This window comes from Neofelis nebulosa, chromosome 7 (assembly GCF_028018385.1).
Source record: "Neofelis nebulosa isolate mNeoNeb1 chromosome 7, mNeoNeb1.pri, whole genome shotgun sequence".
Classification (NCBI taxonomy): domain Eukaryota; kingdom Metazoa; phylum Chordata; class Mammalia; order Carnivora; family Felidae; genus Neofelis; species Neofelis nebulosa.
In genome coordinates this window covers 61,514,934-61,535,166 of record NC_080788.1, presented here as the reverse complement: position 1 = coordinate 61,535,166, position 20,233 = coordinate 61,514,934, and the positions used below count along the sequence as shown (strand labels likewise).

The 20,233-nt window shown below is 42.0% G+C and overlaps 1 protein-coding gene across 3 annotated transcripts in view; it reads left to right on the top strand.

Moving 5' to 3' along the window:
- CAPN3 (calpain 3) overlaps positions 1–20,233 on the top strand; it is a 50,609-nt gene that overhangs the window by 10,577 nt on the left and 19,799 nt on the right. For 2 of the 3 annotated variants that reach the window (XM_058738073.1, XM_058738071.1), the window contains exons 2-5: positions 14,938–15,007; positions 16,641–16,759; positions 18,575–18,708; positions 19,428–19,596. In XM_058738073.1, the coding sequence (XP_058594056.1) occupies positions 14,938–15,007; positions 16,641–16,759; positions 18,575–18,708; positions 19,428–19,596 (492 nt within the window). Of the gene's footprint in view, positions 1–7,592; positions 7,936–14,937; positions 15,008–16,640; positions 16,760–18,574; positions 18,709–19,427; positions 19,597–20,233 lie in introns of those variants that run through there. The other variant, XM_058738072.1, reaches the window with a different exon arrangement.

The following is a 20,233-nucleotide window of genomic DNA, read 5'->3' as shown; positions in this document are numbered from 1 at the left end:
CCACCTCTTAGCAAGGTGACCTCCAGCAGGTTACTGACCATTTTTGGGTCTCAGTTTCCTCATCTGTGAAAAGAATATGAAAATTCTTACTTTCACAGAGTTTTAAGGATTAAATGAGATATTGTAAATGACATACATTAGCATGATGAGTCAACAAATAATGATGATGGTAATTCAAAGGTAAAATGAGGTACCCAGCTGGGAGCCAGCCCTCTCTTTACTCGGCAGAAAATCATGATGGCACCATGCTGGAGTGGGGGTGGGGGAGCATAAATTCTGGGGAAAGTGACAATTCAATAAATAATTAGGACTGCCTCCTCTTATATTCCACAAGACAACAGCTCCTCCTGAGGGCCATGATGAAGACAAAGCTCTGGACATTATAGTGAAGAAGCTAAAATAGCTTAGCAGTGAGATACTGAAAATGGGGGTAGAGGGGCAGAAATAGCCAAGAAATGTATGAAAAGATGCATTTCCCTGATTATGAATGAGGCAGAGCATCTTTTCACACATTCATGTATTTCTTGATCATTTGATATCTTGATGTCCATGAAATACCTTGCCTTTGCTAATTTTTCAATTGAGTTGTCTTTTTCAACTTGAACTGTAGGCATTCTTTGGATACTGATTGTTTATTGGTTAGATATGCTATATATATCTTCTCCCATTGTGTAACTTGCCTTTTCACTCTCTTAAGGTGTTTTTTTTTTTTTTAAATTCTTTTTTTTTTAATTTTTTAATGTTTATTTATTTTTGAGAAAGAGAGACAGAGTGGGAGCAGGGGAGGGGCAGAAGGAGAGGGAGACACAGAATCCGAAGCAGGCTCCATCCAGGCTCTGAGCTATCAGCACAGAACCCTACACGGGACTCGAACTCAGGAACTCAAGGTCATGACCTGCACCAAGATCAGAAGCTTAACCCACTGAGCCACTCAGGCACCCCTATTTTTAAAATTCTGAATTAAAAGTTCTAAATTAATTTTTAATTATTATTTTTCCTTTATGGTTAGCGCTTTTCATGTTCTGTTAAAGAAGTTTTTCCTAAACTAAAGTCATTCTTCTTTATCATTTTTTTTAATATATGAAATTTATTGTCAAATTGGTTTCCATACAACACCCAGTGCTCATCCCAAAAGGTGCCCCCCTCAATACCCATCACCCACCCTCCCCTCCCTCCCACCCCCCATCAACCCTCAGTTTGTTCTCAGTTTTTAACAGTCTCTTATGCTTTGGCTCTCTCCCACTCTAACCTTTTTTTTTTTTTTTCCTTCCCCTCCCCCATGGGTTTCTGTTAAGTTTCTCAGGATCCACATAAGAGTGAAACCATATGGTATCTGTCTTTCTCTGTATGGCTTATTTCACTTAGCATCACACTCTCCAGTTCCATCCACGTTGCTACAAAAGGCCATATTTCATTCTTTCTCATTGCCACGTAGTATTCCATTGTGTATATAAACCACAATTTCTTTATCCATTCATCAGTTGATGGACATTTAGGCTCTTTCCATAATTTGGCTATTGTTGAGAGTGCTGCTATAAACATTGGGGTACAAGTGCCCCTATGCATCAGTACTCCTGTATCCCTTGGGTAAATTCCTAGCAGTGCTATTGCTGGGTCAGAGGGTAGTTCTATTTTTAATTTTCTGAGGAACCTCCACACTGCTTTCCAGAGCGGCTGCACCAATTTGCATTCCCACCAACAGTGCAAGAGGGTTCCCGTCTCTCCACATCCTCTCTAGCATCTATAGTCTCCTGATTTGTTCATTTTGGCCACTCTGACTGGCGTGAGGTGGTATCTGAGTGTGGTTTTGTTTTGTATTTCCCTGATAAGGAGCGACGTTGAGCATCTTTTCATGTGCCTGTTGGCCATCCGGATGTCTTCTTTAGAGAAGTGTCTATTCATGTTTTCTGCCCATTTCTTCACTGGGTTGTTTGTTTTTCGGGTGTGGAGTTTGTATTATCATTTTTTAAATGTTTATTTATTTAAGAAAGAGAGTGTTTGTGAATGTGAGAGTGGGGGAGGAGCAGAGAGAAAGAGAATCTCAAGCAGGTTCTGCTGCTGTTAGCACAGGGGTGGGGTTCAATCTCACAAATCATGAGATCATGACCTGAGACAAAATCAGGAGTTGGATGCTTAACTAACTGAGCCATCCAGGGTGCCCCTTTATTATCATTTAGAAACTTAATTTTTCTGCCTTTATATTTAGGTCTATAATCCATCCAGAGAAGATTTTTCTTACATAAGATAGGGATCAGATTTTGTTGTTTTTCCATATGGATGGTCAAAGCTTCCAGCAGAATTCATTTTTTTTTAAAAAATCCTTTCTCTGTTGTTATGTAATATCACTTTTTAAACAGATCAAATGTTTACCAATGTGTGGTTCTGTCTCTGCACTCTCTACCATGTTTCACTTGTGTTTATTGGTCTATCTTTGTGCCAACTCCACACCTTGTGCCAATAAATCTTGACATTCAGTAGAGCCAGTCCTTCTAACTTTTCTTCTTCAATATTGTTTTAACTGTATCTGGCTCCTTGTCTTTCCATTTAAATTTTAGAATCAGGATATTGCGTTCCACAGAAAATCCTGTTGGGATTTTTTTGAGATTGCATTGAATCAACCTGGAATAATGCACATCTTGACAATACTGAGTCATCCTATCCATGGAGAAGGGATGTCTCTCCATTTAAATGGGTCTCGTTTAGTATCTTTCCATCAAGTTCTTTTTTAATTTTCTCCATAAAGGTTTGAACATCCTTTGTCAGATTTCTTCCTAGGCATCTTTTGCATTTGCTATTATTTTTATAAAGGGCATCTTTCTTAAAATTGTACTCAATTTCTCAGGCATAAACATGCATTTGACTTTCATATTATATACGATATATTTCCTAAACTCTTAGTAATTCTAACAATTTGAAAACCCCAAGTTATTTATCTATAGATTCCATTTACATACAGATAGTTAGGTCATTTGTAAATAATGACAGGGCTGGCTGGTACATTATGCACAACTGTATTAAGCAACCTAATTCCTGTTTTATTGCACTAAATCTTCCAGCAAAAAGGAGATAACAGAATCTGTCTGGCTCCCAATTTTATTTTTTAATTTTTTTAATTTTATTATTTTTTTTGAGAGAGGATGAGCAGGGAAGAGGTACAGAGAGAGGGGGTGAGAGAATCCCAAGCTGGCTCCACGCTGTTAGGGCAGAGCCTAACGACACAGGGCTCAAATTCGCAAATTGTGAGATCATGACATGAGCCGAAATCAAGAGTTGGACATAACTGATTGAGCCACCCAGGTGTCCCTGGGTCTTAATTTTAAAGGGAACTTAATCTTAGCTGCTTCACTGTTGAATAGACTTGCTATAGATTTCTATGTTCTGATGTCTTGGGTGTGTTTCTTATAAACTGCTTAGAAGGCTGTTGTTGTTTTTTTAATGCAATCGAAAACCTTTGTCTTTTAACTGAAGGTTTTAGTCCATTTACATTGATTATGAACATCTATCTCTATTGGATTTATTACTGTCATCTTAACCATAACCTTTCCGTTGGTATTACTTTTTAAATGTTGCTTTTTTCCTCTTTACACCCTTTTAAAAATGTATTAAAAGTGTTTTCTCTTTTTTTCTATTAGTTCAGATGTTATTGGCTATTTCTGTTTTTTTCTGTGGTTACCCTAAATACTTAACATATGTTTCATCCTGACAAAGCCTGAAGTTGATCAATAGCTTTAGTTTCCTCAAAAACAATATGAATACCATAAAGCACTTTGACTCTAAATATTCTTCTCCCAACTAATCTGTCACTGTCGCTCAGAATTTTAGCTCTATATTGATTTTTCAACCTTAAAAAGTAGGAAATATACTTTTCTAAAACAGTCAATATTTTACACATGTTTACCAATTTCTCTGTTTACTGTTCTTTCTTGAGTCTTAGACTTTTCCTTCTGGAATAATTCTGCTTTTTCCTAAAGTATCTTGTTTAACAATTTCTTTGGTGAGAATCTATTTGTAGTAAGCATTCTCAATTTTTATTTGTATAAAATTAACTCTCATTCATGAAATCGTTTTCCTGGGTAATCAGTCCTAGGCTGATTCTCCTTACTATCTTCTGGCTTACATTCTTGCTGAAATCCGCAATCATTCTAATTGGTACCCCTTAATAGGCCATCTGCCTTTTCTCTTTGACTGTGTTTAAGATTACGCTGTCTCTGGTATTCTGCCATATTGCTATGTTGTGTTTGTTTCAACATGTATTTCTGCATCTTTCCTGCTTAGTATTCCTTGGGATTCCTGAATCTGAGGATTGGAGTCAATGATTAACTGTAAAAACTTTCTTAGAATATTAATTCTTTCCATATTTTCTATTATCTTCTTCTGGAACTCCAATTAGATATATGCTGAACTTACCTTGCTCTAGCCCCCATATAGCTTAACCTTTTTTTCTTTCTTTTTAAAAAATTTCCCATCTCTTTGCTTCTCTGTGTGATATTCTAGGAGATTTCTTCTGACCTCCCTTCCAGTTCACTAATGCTCACTTCAACCTTAATTGAATTCTGGCTTTTTTTTTTTTTTTTTTTTTTTTTAAAGCAGCTATAAAGGACATTTGGGAAACTGAAGAAATTAGCATGTGGAGGGGCATCTGGGTGGCTCAGTTGGTTCGGTGTCTGACTTTGGCTCAGGTCATGATCTTGCGGTTCGTGGGGTTGAGCCCTGCATCGGGCTCTGTGCTGGCAGCTCAGAGCCTGGAGCCTACTTCGGATTCTGTGTCTCCCTCTCTCTCTGTCTCTCTCTCTCTCTCTCTCTCTCTCTCAAAAATAAATAAACATTAAAAATTTTAAAAAAAGAAATTAACATATGGATTTAGATTTTAGATAATATTAGAGAATAATAGTTAATTTTCTTAGCGATAATGGCATTCAAGTCAGTAGGAAAGTGCTCTTGTACTTAGGAGATGCCTGCTGTAGCCTAAGTATACCTTTAAGTATTTAGGTGTGGAGTGTCATGACACTGTCAACATTTTTTCAAATGGTTCAGCAAAAAAAATAGGATCCATATATACGTATATAGATCAGTAAAACAAAGATGGCAAAATGTTAACAGTTGTTGAATCTAGATGTAAGCTATATGGGTGTCCCTTCTTTAAACTTTCCTGTAAGTTTGAAGTTTTTCATAATATAAAGTAGAAAACTATGAGAGTGGAAATTTACATATTTTAGTAGCAGGGCTAAAATATAAAATCAAGGAAATCTAGGATGTAGAACACAAAAATAGGAAAATACAATAAAATTAGAGGAGGTTTAACATTGGATTTTTAGAAGTTTCATGAAAAGGAAGGAAGGAGGTAGGGGGAAAGGAAGGGAGTAAGGAGGGAAGGAAGGAAGAAAGGAAGGAAGGAAATAATTGAAAGGGAGAGAAATGTCAAAGAAATAATGTAAGAATATGCCAAAACTGAGGACAAAAGTCCCTATATGGAAAGGAGTCACTGAGTGCTCAGCACGAAGAATTTAAAAACAAAACAAAACAAACAAACAAACAAAAAACCCACCTCATACCAAGGCACATAAATTTGGTTTTTGGAATTGGGAGTGGGAGGAGTAGGAGGGAAGGGCAGAAAACCCTAAAATCTTTTAGAGGGAAAAGACAGGTCACATACAAAGGAATATTCATCAGAATTGTACCATACTTCTCACAACTCCAGACGCTATAAGCAATGAAACCATGCATTAAAAATTCTGAAAGGAAAATGCTCTTCAATCTAAAATACCTAGCCAAATTTTCAATCATGAGACAAGTAGAAAACGTAGTTAGATGGGCAAGGACTGAGGCCACTTACCTCCTGTGCACCCTTACCTAGGAAGCTGCAAGTTGTCGGCCAATCCAATCAAGGAGTAAACCAAAGAAGCGTTAAGATCCGGGAAGTGAATGGCACCAGAAGGGCCCAGTCCATCCCAAGCCACTGCTCCAGACCTGAAGGGCGGCCAGTCCGGTCTGTATGGGAGAACGAGGCTGCAGAGGAAGGCCTTGGTGGGAGAGCAATGGAACCACTAGGTTATCTGACGAGTTTAAGTATTTGGAAAACTACTGCTGAGGAAAAGCATTGATCAATACATAGAAAATCAGAAAATTATAAAGAATAAGAGGAAAAAAATTCATACAGAAAGGAAATGTAAAACAGCATAGCACTTAGCTAAGAAGCGAACAATAGTCACCTCATCATACTCACGTAAATACTGAATTTTAATCTTACCAAAATTTATGACATTACTATTTTGGGAAGGTGGTAGGCAGAGCTTCATGTGAGAAGGTTAAATCTCATTGGCCAAAATAGGAATTCTGCTGATACCTTCTAAAAACAATAAATTAAAAAGTAATAATATACGATGTTTTTTAGAACTACAGAGGTAAATACCAAAAGAAATTGCTACAAGAATTGAAAGCGGCTGTCTCTGAGGAGAGGGATTTGCAGGGCAAGAGACTCCTATTCCTCTATGTATCTTTTGTACTGATTTTATTAAACTTTGTTCACGTATAAACAGAATAAAATATAATTATTTCACAAAAGACCCGACCTCAGAAATTATTTTGAGTGCCCTGTAATGCTAATGTCATGGTTTCAAACCCCGGGAGACGTAAGAATCTCCTGGGTACTTCTTTAGAGTGAAGAGTCCCAGACCCCTACCAAGAATAGTTACATCCTTAAGTCTAAGGTGAATCCTGGGAATCTGCATTTTAAACCGGCATCCCAGGCAATTCTGATGCAGGTAGTCCAAAGCCCACACTTGGAAAAGCCCACAGTAGATGCAGGCTGGCAGGAGCCAGTGACTGGGTGGGGACAGCGCCCTGCTAGTGGGCAGCCTGCCAGGCCCGAGTGTCCACCTGCCATCAGCTCCCAGCTCGCACATTGAGTTGCCCACTGAAGCATGGGGAGGCTTTGAAAAAGCGGGGCTTCCTTGTGAATATAATTCTGACAAACACATTTCTCCTTCCTTCCCCACCCACATTCTCTGCCTCAAAGATTCTGAAGTTGTAACCGTGGATGTCTGTTTGTTACCATGGGGCCTACTCTACCAGGGCCAAGTTACCTACCCTTCCTAAATGGCCCTAAATGGCCCTAAATGGCCAGTCAAGGTCTTTGGGGGGATGGGGCAGGGACATCAGGAGAATGAAGGCTTCATTAACCTCAGACAATGGCTTGGAGCAGATTCCTTCTATGCATTCAGCAGCCTGTATAGGATTAGTGTATACAGCATGTTTCGAAGGCCCCATGCTATATCCCATTGGCCGCCAGTGTCAAAGGCATGAATGCCTTTTGCTGAGGCAGGGTAAGCCTCTCGGTAACTATATTTTTTCCCTTTAAAGAAGGAATCCCAGCAAGGCTGATGGAAGTACCCTAAAGACCTACAAGCCATTGAGGCCTGTCCTGGGCTGTCCTGGCTCTCTCACTCCCCTTGCTGGCTCCCGGACTGGCATGGTGTTGCCCCTTGACCGTAGGCTCAGGGGCCTCCAGCCAAAGCTGCTGACTCTGACCACGGCCTTTCTCTGGACTGTGTTCATTTGCATCGCGCTGCTGAGGGTGGAGGAGCTATATAGGCTCCGGCCCATTCATGGGAGGATTAGGCCTGGACTGAGGGCGCAGTGGGAGAGAGGCCGCAGTGAAGGTCCAGTTCCACTCCCTGAGCGGTCACCATGCCCTACCTGCTGCCAGGATTTTTCTGTGACCGCGTGATCCGGGAGAGGGACAGGAGAAATGGAGAGGGCACCATCTCACAGCCCCTCAAGTATGAGGGGCAGGATTTTGTTGTTCTCAGACGACGGTGCCTTGCTCAGAAGTGCCTCTTTGAAGACCGTGTGTTCCCAGCAGGTGTTCAGGCCCTGGGCTCCCATGAGCTGAGCCAGAAAACCAAGATGAAGGCCATCACGTGGAAAAGGCCAAAGGTAGGGATGGGAGGGACAGGGCTTCAGGAGACAGCTCTTGGGGACAGGAGGTCAAGTGGTCCAGGGCCAGAGGCCATGGATCCACGATCTGACCAAGTGGCTTATCAAGGTTCTCTTCCCTATGTGCCCCCAGAACACCTTTCTGGTTCCTCTTGAAATGGTAGGTGTTATTTTCTATTCCTGAACTAGAGATTGTTATAACGCTTTAGAGGTCCTGAGCCTGTAAATATTTTTAAGAGAGCTAATGTGCTGGCTTTATTCAGCGTTAAACAGTAAGGCATAATTGATTATCAAGGCTTCTTGAGAGCAGGTGTTCTGGGGATGGGAAAGTGGAGTGGCTGAGAGCACTGAGGCTCACAGTTTCAAGGAGAGTTCCATGAAAAGTGGTGAACAGTTAAGAAACAGGAGGCTGTGAGAAGCTGGAGATGCCTTCTGAACCTTTCGCCTAAGGCTGGCTCATCAGGGACATGCCGCTTCTGTTTAAACAGAAAGGTCTGTGCTGACCAGCCAGACTTCTTAAAATGCAATGTGGTGCGTCCACATTTAGGACTATGTATTTTCTCAGAGAACGGACTCCTTCCTTTATCACTATGTGATACAACTCTTTATGTTTAATATTCTTTGTTACGAAGTCTGCTTTGTCTGAAATTAACACAATGACTCCACCTTGCTTTTGATTAACATTAGCATGGTGCATCCTTCTCTAGTTTCTTGTAGACAACATATAGTTGGGTCTCTTTTTTTATCCATGCTCACAATCTCTATCTTTTAATTGGTGTATTTAGACCATTCTCATTTAAGTGATTATGAAATAGCTGGATTCCTATCCACCATGTTTTGTAACTGTTTTCTATCTGTGAGAACTGTTCTTTGTTTCTCCCCCTCCCCTTTTCTGCCTTTTCCAGTAATTTAATATTCTGTATGAGACAATTTTATGTTCTCTCTTAAGTGTATCAATTGCATTTTTTAATGTTAATGGTTATGCTACAGTTTCCAATATACACTTCCAACTAATCTAATTCTACCTTCAAATAACACTATGCTATTATATATGTAGTCTGACACCTTATAATAGAAAATGTCCAATTCCCCCCTTCCTTCCTTCCTTCATCTATCCACATGCTATAATTACTCAACACATTGTAATTATTAGTACTTTAAACAAAGTTATCTTTCAATTAAGAATAAGAAAAATAAAAGTTTTATTCTACCTTCATTTATTCCTTCTCTGATGCTCTTCCTTTCTTTACGTAGGTCAAGGTTTCTGACCTATATCATTTTCCTTCTCCCTGAAGCACTTCTTTTAACATTTCTTGCAGGGCAAGTCTATTGGCAATAAATTCTCTCTGGTTTTATTTTTCTGAGGAAGTCTTTATTTCTCCCTCGGTTTTGAAAGATAATTTCTTGCACATAGAATTCTAGCTTGATGGGATTTTCTTTAATCAATTTAAATATTTCTATCCAGTCTTTCTTGCTTGCATGGCTTCTGAAGTCTGCTATAATTATCTTCATTTCTCTATAGGAAATGGATTTGTCCCCTGTTGACTTCTTTCAAGATTTTTTTTTTTTTTTTTTGTCTTTGGTTATCTGCAGTTTGACTATGACATGCCTAAGCGTAGTAGTTTTGTGTTGTTGTATTTTGCTAGTATTTATGCCATTTCATGCTCTTTGAGCTTCCTGGATCTGTGATTTGGTATCTGTCATTAATTTGAGAAAGTTCTTGGCCATTATTACTTCAAATGTTTCTTCTGCTCTGTTCTCTCTTTTCCTCTGATATTCCAATTATCCATAGGTATAACACATGTATAAGTTTTCCCATGGTTTTTGGATGTTTTGCTCTGGGTTTTTGTGGGGTTTTTTTGGTTTTGGGGGGTTTTTTTCATTGTTTGCTCTCTTTGCATTTCACTTTGGGAAGTTCCTATTGTCTTACCTCCGACCTCACTGATTTTTCCCTTGTCTATGTCCAGCTTGTGGATGAGCCCATCTGATACATGTTACCATGTTTTTTCATTTACATCATTTCTTTTTTATTCTTTCTCAGACTTTCCACCTCCTTGCTTATATGACCCATCTTTTCTTGCTCATTATCTACTTTTTCTGTCATACTTCTTTACGTACTCATCATAGTTATTACTAATGATTCCTGCCTGGTAATTTCAATATCTGTGTCATATCACAATCTAGTTCTGATGCTTGCTTTCTCTGTTCAGACTATTTTTGCTTGCCTTTTGGCACCCTGTATAATTTTTTGCTGAAAGCCAGACATGTTGTTTTGGGCAATAAGAACTGAGATAAATAAGTTTTGGTGATAAGATTTATGTTAAGCTGACTAGGAGTTGTGCCGTGATTAATGCTTCCTATAGCTGCAGGTGCAAAGGCTTCAAATTCCTCTAGTATTTTTGTTTTACCCCCATATTGCCCTCCTCTTGCCTTCAGGTTTCCTAAGCACTCCCCCTCAGTGTTTGCACCTTGAAGATCTTTAGCTGTAAGTCGCTGTTACTATACTGAAGCCCGGTTGATGCACTGTTAAGGTGGGGAAGGGAAATGTTCATTATGTAATGACTAAATCTCCATCTTTTAATGGGCCTAGGTCTCTGGGCTCTGGCCTTCATACACATTTCCCCATTGGTATAGCATTTTTCCCTTCTTAGGTGAGAAAGGAAGGGGAGCTTCCCAGATGGGGCTGTGCCCTTCCCCCAACTTAGGTAAAACTCCGGAAAAGCCTTTGTAGATCTTTCTTAGATCTTCACCATGAGAACTTGGTGGGATTTTCAGAGGTAAAAACCATGAAAGTATATAAGAAGGGGGGAAGATTGTCCCAAGACTGTGGCCTCCAGAAATTTCTCACACTCATGCTAGTCCACACTCAGCTTCTGGAAATTCATCAAAATTACCAGTTTCTTGTTCCCACCACTTTATGGCTCCAGCAGTTTCCGCTCCGGGCAAGCAGATCTTGGCTGTAACTTTCTCATTTCACTTGTGCCCATATTTGAGGGTAGTGGTGAGCTGCCCTGCGACTTCTGTTCTCTGATGGGTCCCAGCAAAGTCAGTGATTTTCAGTTTGCTCAGCTTTTTCTTGTGGTAAGGACAAGAGTGAGGACTTCCAGGATCTTTACATGTTGGAACTGAACCAGAAATCCTCCATATGGATCTATTTTAGCACCACCTTTTAAGTGTATGTTTTGGTGTATTTTGTAATACACAGTATAGGTGAGGACAATCGATATACGCATAGGTAATTTACAACCAATAAGATTACTTACATAGGGTTGCACATTCGAAATATTTTACTGATGGAGGTACACAATAAAAGTTTCAAATTGCTGTGTGAACCATGGTACCCAAAAACTGAGGAAATGGTCATGTGCTGCTCATTGCTGGGACTCCATCATTGACAGATCCAGTCCCCAGGCTAAATTATAGCCAAAGGAAGAGCTAGCAATCTTAGGTCCCCAAGCTAAAGTGACAGAGCTGGGACCATTTACCCTTTGTACATATCAACCAACATAAACAGGTCTCAGACCCTCTAAGGGCTATTGACACAGTGTTTATAAGTAAGGAAAGAAGAAGTAGGTGGTAGAGAGGGGGTATCTAGGCAAATCAGAGCTTTTTTTATGAATCAGCCTTCAATAAGCTTGGTAACAGATCCTCACCAAAGAGGTATCTCTTATGAAGACAAGTAATTAAGTGTCTCTAGGCTGTGCTTTTTGTAGAAGGCAGGCAGGGATGATTTCTCATTTTTATTGTACCCTCAATTCCCCCAGTTCTGTACGTACTTGGGGGTTCAATTAATGTTTGGTGAATTTAGCTGAGGTGGTGTTAAAGGTAGATGTGGTGTATTGGGGAATCTACTATTGCAAAAAATGTAACTCCGCCCAAATACCTAGGCCTCCTAATAGATGTAAGAGAGACCAGGGTAGTCACTGCTGCCTTTCCAAGTAGTCAACCCTGGAATTGGTGGGCAGTGGGAGGATGAATTTATGGTCCCAAGGAGAAGAAGCTACACCTGTAACAACTAAAATATGTAGCTAAAAGTCTAGTATTTGAGTCACTATATAATACATTCCATCAAACAGGGGCAGAAAATATAGTAGTCAAAGGTCTCAGCCAGCAAGTAACAGAGGCCCAACTCAAACTAGCTCAAACCAAAAAAAAGCTCATATAATTCAAGTGTTCAAGAGTGATGCTGGATTTAGACACACCTGAATCCAGGCTCAGACCATGCCACCAAGATGCAGTCCCTAATGGTATCTATCTACAGATCTATCTATTTTCTGCTTATCTGTCATCTCCTTCCTCTGCCCCCCATCTGCATCTGTTTCCTCTGAGTTGGCTTTATTCTCAAGCAGACTAACTTTGCAATGGGGCAAAGATGCCCCAGACAGCTTCAGGCTAAGCAGAAGAATGTACAGTTGACCCTTGAACAACACCAGTTTCAACTGCACAGGTCCACCTACACACGAATTTTTTTTTTTTTTTTTTTTTTGGTAAATCTAGTATAGCACTGTCAATGTATTTTCTCTCCCTTGTGATTTTCTTTTTATATATATATAATTTTTAAGTTTATTTATTTATTATTGAGAGAGAGAGAGAGAGAGCACAAGCTGGGGAGGGTCAGAGAGGGAGACACAGACTCTGAAGCAGGCTCTAGGCTCTGAGCTGTCAGCACAGAGCCCGATGCAGGGCTTGAACCCACAGACCATGAGCTCATGACCTGAGCCAAAGTCAGACACTTAACTGACTGAGCCACCCAGGCGCCCCTTCCTTATGATTTTCTTAATATTTTCTTCTTTCTGGGGTGCCTGGATGGTTCAGTTGGTTGAGTGTCTGAGTTTTGATTTTAGCTCAGGTCATGATCCCAGGGTTATGGAATCAAGCCATGTGTCAGGCTCCACATTCAGTGAGTGTGGAGCCTGCTTAAAGATTCTCTCTTTCTCCCTCTGCTCCTCTCCCCACGGCACACACTCTCTCTCTAAAAAAAGAACAATATCTTCTTCTTTCTAGCTTACCTTATTGTAAGAATACAATGTATAATACATATAACATACAAAATATGTGTTAATCAATAATGGGGAAACCAAAAAACCTGCCCACTATGCCTTACTTCGCTTCATTTTAAGAAGAAGGTATATTGCTATTGCTTCTAGTTTGGGAGAGTTGTTTTGGGGGGAGGGGACTGTTTGTTTTTAGTGCAGAGAGATGGGGAATACTTTCTTAGACAAAAAACAAATCCTGAGTCACGTTTACATACCCAGTTCAACTCTAACATTGCACGGCTGTTACTTAAGTTGTTCAGCTTTATAACTTTACATATTTTCTTTTATGCTAAAAAAATCTTGGTGCCTACGGACATTAATATAAGTTCTTATTTATCATACAACATATATGACAAAGTTTTGAAATATTATTATTTCTTATGGTTCATATTTCTTTATGGTTTGGGTTTTTGACCTTAGGATATATCCCAAAAGGGATAAAGAGTCAAAATGTTATATTTTAAGTCACTTGAAAGAATTCTTTTTACGTGTGAGGTCATGCCACTGACTTGATTTGCAGTTCGGTTCCTTTGTTTCAATTTGCTTTCAGCTTTTACAGACTGTTTTCTTTGGATATAATGTTTGTCTTATTTTTGAGAAAGAGAGCACACACACATGCATGTGAGTAGGGGAGTGGGGGGTGGAGAGAGAGAGAATCCCACGCAGGTTCCACGTCCAGCATGTAGCCTGACACGGGGCTCCATTTCATGACTATGAGATCATGACCTGAGCTGAAATCAAGAGTTAGATGCTTAGCTTAACTGAATGAGCCACCCAGGCGCCCCTACAGACTGCTTTTTAAAATTGTCTTTCCTTTAATTTTGGCTTTTAATTATGTAAAAGTTTACTTGGTTCCTAAGTCAGAACTATTTTCAGTTATATTCAGAGTTTTACTTCCATCCTTATTCCCACCATCTTATTCCCTTATAGGTAACCTTTGTAAGAATTACGGTTTGGGTTTTATCTTTCCATTGCATTAAGAGTTTCAGACGGGAGGGGCATGTGGTGTGGTCTAAGCAAGACATTCCATCTAGTAGGAGGGAGAGATTCCCCATGTACAGGGAGCTTCAACTCACTTTGGTGTATGGAATTGTTGTGATGGGGGCAAGAATGGGGAGAGACACGCATGCACACACACAGGAAGAGACAGGGGGAGGGGGGTTTTGTCACAGGGATAGCAAGACTTCTTAAGCCTCTGAAGAATGGTGTTAAAACCAAAAAACAAAGAATCTACAACTATTTCAAAATGGTCGAAGTTAAAAAACAAAGCACAAGACATGGGAAGAAAAAACAAGAGTGCCCTCTGTTGGCCTCTGTTGGGCTGCACATCATCTGCAGTACCTGAATTTGAAAACTAATGGGGCCCGTGATGCCTTATGGGGTTAGCTTGAGTAAAGCAATGAACCGTCAGCTGACCAGAACACCTACAAGGCCCACACTAAACTTACTTTCTGCTCTTCCCAGCTCTCATGTCCTTAGGACCCTGGCATATATGGTGACTAAATATCGCTGTTACCACATCTTGGGAATAAATATTTTCCCTCCTGCACCTATTTTCCTGGCACAGGAAGAAAAAAAAAAAAAAAAAAAAAGATCCACGCTTTCCGTTGTCCCTTGCCAAAGCTGTGACAGTAATGATACTGTCCTAACTCCTAAGGTACATCTTTACTCACGCAGTATGTCAGTGTGTGGGACCAATGTAGAACAATGGGAAAAGGAGGCATGCTTCTGGCTTCCACCACTTACTAGCTGTGTGTCCTTGGGCAAGTTTCTTAACCTCTCTGAGCCCTGGTTTCCTTATCTGAAAAATAAGAATGATACTATCCAACTCACAGGCTGTTTGGAGAGGCTTAAATGAGTGGCGTATATAATGCCCCCGATATAGGATGTTAGTACTACATAATGGGCCACTACAAACAATTGCTACTACCACTGTTATTATTTCCTTTTTTTTTTTTTCCAACAGGAAATCTGTGAGAATCCTCGATTTATCATTGGTGGAGCCAACAGAACTGACATCTGTCAAGGAGATCTAGGTAGGAAATTACCCTCTGGTCATATCCAGCCAAACAATCAAGGGGTGATTAAAAGGTGATTAACATCTGGTTTTGCTTTTAAAGAATTTTGGGGAGGAAGTTTTTATAACACTACTTTGTGCCCATTTATCTATGTGCTGGTGATGGTTTCATTTAATTTCTGTCCCCACTGCCCCCCCCCCGACGATCTCATGAGTTCACAGGGGATATGCCTCAGTCCACAGCATCCTCCTGATGGTCTGAAGGACATTTGCACACCCCACTCAGGAGGATAAAAGCCCTGCTTTTAACTGCACCCATTTCCTTAAAAGAGAGCTCTGAAACTGTCTGAATACCAAGCATGTCCCTTGAATATATATTGAATCCATATGCACACAAAAAGTGCACTTGGAACTCAAACTCTTGTTTAAAATGCCCCAGCCAGAGTAGCTCCATATTAATGGAGTCTTTCAACAAGGATGACATTAGCCATATTGACGAGCACCCAGCGTTCTGTCCGGGTGGTCACCTTGGCTCTTCTACCAGACCTTCCTCTCTCAGGAAGTACTATCTTTGACATGGACTGCAGGAAAGCTCTACACTTGATCTTAGCCAAAAGGCCAAGAAGCGACTGGACTGCAGGAAACTCTATGAAGCAAAGGTGGAAAGAACATCAACAGACGTAATTTAAAATTTGAGGGAAAGGTGCACTCGAGACCAAATGAAAGGAATTTGGCCCCAGAAAGAGAGGCTGAGGAGGTTTTCAATATCGGGGTTCCTGCACCCGGGAGAAAGATGTCTGCAGAGCCCTGGGAGAGCTAATAACCTGGACTTCCTAACACTGTTTCAAAGGAGAGGCTTGCTTCTTCAGGGGTGGGGGTGGGGAGGACGGCTGCTGGGAGCTCTCAGTCTCCCCTCTACAGTCTCAAAGATGCCGTCACATCCACACAGGAAATCAAAGGCCTTGCACAACTCAACCCATCTGCTTAGAAGGAAATTCTATGACTGTCAGTGTGCCAGGCATGCCCCTTGGGCATTCTATTTCTCTTTCTCTCTCTCTCTCATACACACACACACACACACACACACACACACACATACACAGCAAAATCACTAAATACAGTATTCTGCCAGAAAGGAAGTTCAGAGAATAAGAAAATATCCCCATCTCATTCCATGGCCAGCAATGTCTCAGCGCCCTCATAAAGTGGCTGCAGAGAAGCTGCTTTACTGGCTTTCCTTCCAGTACAAGAGGGCTTGGCCGATGGCTCTCAGATGCTCAGTCTCCACTGAGGTATGCACTCACATTGCAAAAGTCCAGGAAGTACAGATTTCATCCAGGTGTTAGGAAGAATGACACATTTGACCTACTGCTCTGTGTTCATTGAGGTCCAAAAAGGAAGTGAGCTTATATTACGGAAGGAGCCATTGCCTATACCCTTCTGGAAAACCAGTCAGAAGAGAGTAAGTCACCCTGATCGAATTGTCGAGGGACTGCCATCAAACTCCTCTGGGTCGACCTCTCTGAGGTCAGATCTGCAAAGTAGGACAGTGAACACTAAGTGAACTTGTTCTTCAGAGAAGCAGAAGAATCAGCTGGGATTGGGCCTTTTTCTTCCCCAGAGGTGACCTATGCCATGTACTTTCCCCACAGGGGACTGCTGGTTTCTCGCAGCCATTGCTTGCCTGACCCTGAACGAGCGCCTGCTTTTCCGAGTCATACCCCACGATCAGAGTTTCACTGAAAACTATGCGGGCATCTTCCACTTCCAGGTGAGGTCATTGGAGTGTGGTTAAGAGGGCCAGCTGCTTTTTGGAAACCCACGTTTTCAGGAACACTTACCTCAAACACCACAAGCGTGTGGAGGTTTTCCCATCACCACGATGTGTTTGGAATGTACCACTTACATATGTTATTATTTGTTTTCTGTAATATCAAAACTGATTTTTGAGAATTCTTATAAATCATTTGTATGATTAAACTTTTATTAAGTGTTTTCACAATTGTGTTTAAAAAAGAAAAAACAGTAAAGGAAGAGGGCCAGCTGCTGTCCACCCACCGCTGGTCTTCTGGCCTTGACTTTCCAGCGGCTTCAGGAAAGATTCCACCCACCCTCCCAGTCTTGGCTGTGGGCAATGACCCCCCTAAGGCCTCAGGCCTGTGAGGACGCAGTTGTTTATCTCTGCCCCCTCAGCAGCCCCCCTCCCAAAACCCCATCTTCCACCATGCTCCAGAAAGGCAGGAAGACATCCTGTTTGCTGGCCTGTGGATCTATTTTTGCCTTTCCAGCTGGCTGCTGTGTTACCTGCAGCCTTTCTCAAGTAGGTTCCTAAGATGTTAGCATTGGCGGTTCATAGGGCCCTTTAGTTTGCAAAGGAAACCCCCTGAATGACTATGGCTCCTTTACCCGTTTTGCTTTAAAGGCAGGTCTATACCAAGTCTATCACTCACCTTTTCCAGGCCTTGGAAGGAAAATCTGGTCAATCTGGGGACCAGGCTTCTGGCTCAGCCCCGAAAGGAGTCTCTTGGTTCCAGAATCAACTAAACCATTGGAAATTTTCTAGATCCAAAATCTAGATGCAAAATCAGAGAGCCAGATCCTGGTGCTGGCCCAAAACTGAAGTGAGCTCCACACGTGGGGATCTAGCAGATGCTGGGATTCTGAGGCATCCATCTGTTTCCAGCCCTGAAAGCCCCCCTGCACACACACATGTCCTGGGACTGACCCAAATCATCAGTTGATGTACCTGCTGATTTTGTACCTCAGGACTGAAGGCTTGAGAGAAGGTCTTCTTTTCAGGTTCAGGTTCAGGTCCTGCTGCCCTCTGAACACGGGTAAGGCAGCCAGGCCCTCATTTTCGTTTCTTCCCTGTGCCATCAAGCTGCTAGTTTCCCTCTGATATTTAAAGGGTCTTCTACCTAAATAGGGCCACAAATATAAAGACCACATAGATTTTTTTCCCCTCTTTTCAATAAGGGAAAACAACGTCATTAGAGGGGAAATTAAACCACATTTGGCAGTCTTCAGTTAAAATCGGTTTGTTCAAAAAAGAACATTCAGAATTGAAATTATTTGACAATGTTCCTGTTATAGCCAGAGTATATTCTGGGACACTCTCCTTTTCCCTATCAGTCTTCTTCAGCAGCCATTTCTACCTTGTTTGTCATCAAGAGATCCATAAATCAATACGTCACCTTCACCTAGGTCAGCAGTTCTCAACGCTGCTGCATATTAGAATCAGCTAAAATACCTAAAATATGATACGTAGGCCCCACTCCAGACTTACTGAGCAGGAGAATGACAACCTCAAGTCCTCAGATATTCATGGGGGACCTACCATCCCTGAGGCTGGCCGGACTGTGTGCAAGAGAGAAAGCAAGATGTAGCCCACGTTCCTGCCCCCAAGGAACTCACGGTCCAGTTAGAGAAAGATACACACCCTCCAAACCCAAAAGAGTATGAACAAGGACCAAGTGCAGAGCTGAGGCAATGGGACCGCTTTGGGATCAAAGAGAGTCTGAAGAATGTGGAGGAGAGGCACGTGGTAACCTGACGATGTGACTCTGTCTTTGGTGCCTCTGTGCAGTTCTGGCGCTACGGAGACTGGGTGGATGTGGTCATTGATGACTGCCTGCCGACTTACAACAATCAACTGGTTTTCACCAAGTCCAACCACCGCAATGAATTCTGGAGTGCTCTGCTGGAGAAGGCTTATGCTAAGTAAGGCAACACTTGAGGATGTGAGGCAGGGCTAAAGGCGGTGGGCTGCAAAATCCAGCTAACGTCTTGTCACAAGAGGCAGCGTGCGTGCACATGTGCGCATGCGTAACAGTTCAACTGGGTCCCTAAGTCTGAGGGGGTCGGGTCCAGGCAGCAACGGCTATAACTAAAAAACTGTATTTAAGGGGAGGATGAAGACATGTGTAGGAAATCTTTAGCTTTAGCTTCCCATAGTGAGCACTTTAATTCTGCCTTCGTGGTGATGTTGCAAGTCTTATATTTGAGCATTAGATCTTTGAAGCTCACATTCCCAGGGTCTTGCTTGGCTCAACCTCATGATCACGCGGGATATTAATAAAGCCATGTTATCTCTCAACTTGGAAGCTCCACCCCAGCTATTTCTAAGGGCTCTATGGAGCCCTTCCTTGGGATTCAGGGTATGGTGGAAAGAGAAGAGTCAGGAAGTGAGAATGGCTGGGTTCCCATCCCAGTGTTTCTGGTTCTCTGTGGCCTTGGGTAAGCCACTTAGCCTATAAGACTCAGTTGCTCGAATGTGAAGAAAGAGAATCATAGTAGCTACTCCATTAGCTTACAGAGTTGTTGGAGAATTAGATAAGAGAACTTCACAGGACCCGAGAGTAAAATTCTGGTGGCCCAGGGCCTGGGTCATGTTTCCTGGAACCCTGTGACCTCAGATTGGTCTTCATTCTCTCTCCAAGGCTCCATGGTTCGTATGAGGCCCTGAAAGGTGGGAACACTACAGAGGCCATGGAGGACTTCACAGGAGGGGTGACAGAGTTTTTTGAGATCAAGGATGCTCCCAGAGACATGTACAAGATCATGAAGAAAGCCATCGAGAGAGGCTCCCTCATGGGCTGTTCCATTGATGTAAGCCTGGGGTGTGGTGTGCAGGGCAGGGAGCAGGCAACTATCGGGAAGCCATTCATGTGATGAAAAGCAATGTAGGGCTTTCCTCTGGGACAGGGTGGATGTTTTGTTTAAGGAAGCAGGAACTGGCTCTCAACTTTGAAAATTACTAAAGGAAGAAGAGTTCCTAGGGATTTTCACTAAAGAGACTAGGCAAAGACACTCCAAGGCCTAGACTTTAGGTAGAAATAGGTCCAGAGGCCTGTGTCAGCCCCGGCCTCTGTGGCCAGTGCTGCTCAACCCCAGCATGCCCCCAATTAAGCTGGCTGCATATCTGGTTCTGGACCTGAGCCAGCCAGTTCCCTGAGACAGCCTCTCAGTCACTGAGCTGTGATCCTGTCTCTCACTTAAGACACGGGCCTTGTGTTGTGATCTGGGAGAAGGTCGGCCTGCAAGCACACTCTCAGCACAACAGAGTAGTGTGATCTGACACTGGGGCTAAGGGTATGGAGACCCACAGAGTGGCCAGCCCTCCTCAGTTTCAGGAGACACACCTGCCCTGGGGGCTGCTCAGTGGATAATAGTCTTGGCTGGAGCTTTCCATCACTGAGGAAGGAACTGAAGCTGAATTCCTGAATTTCCTTCCTCTCCCAATACT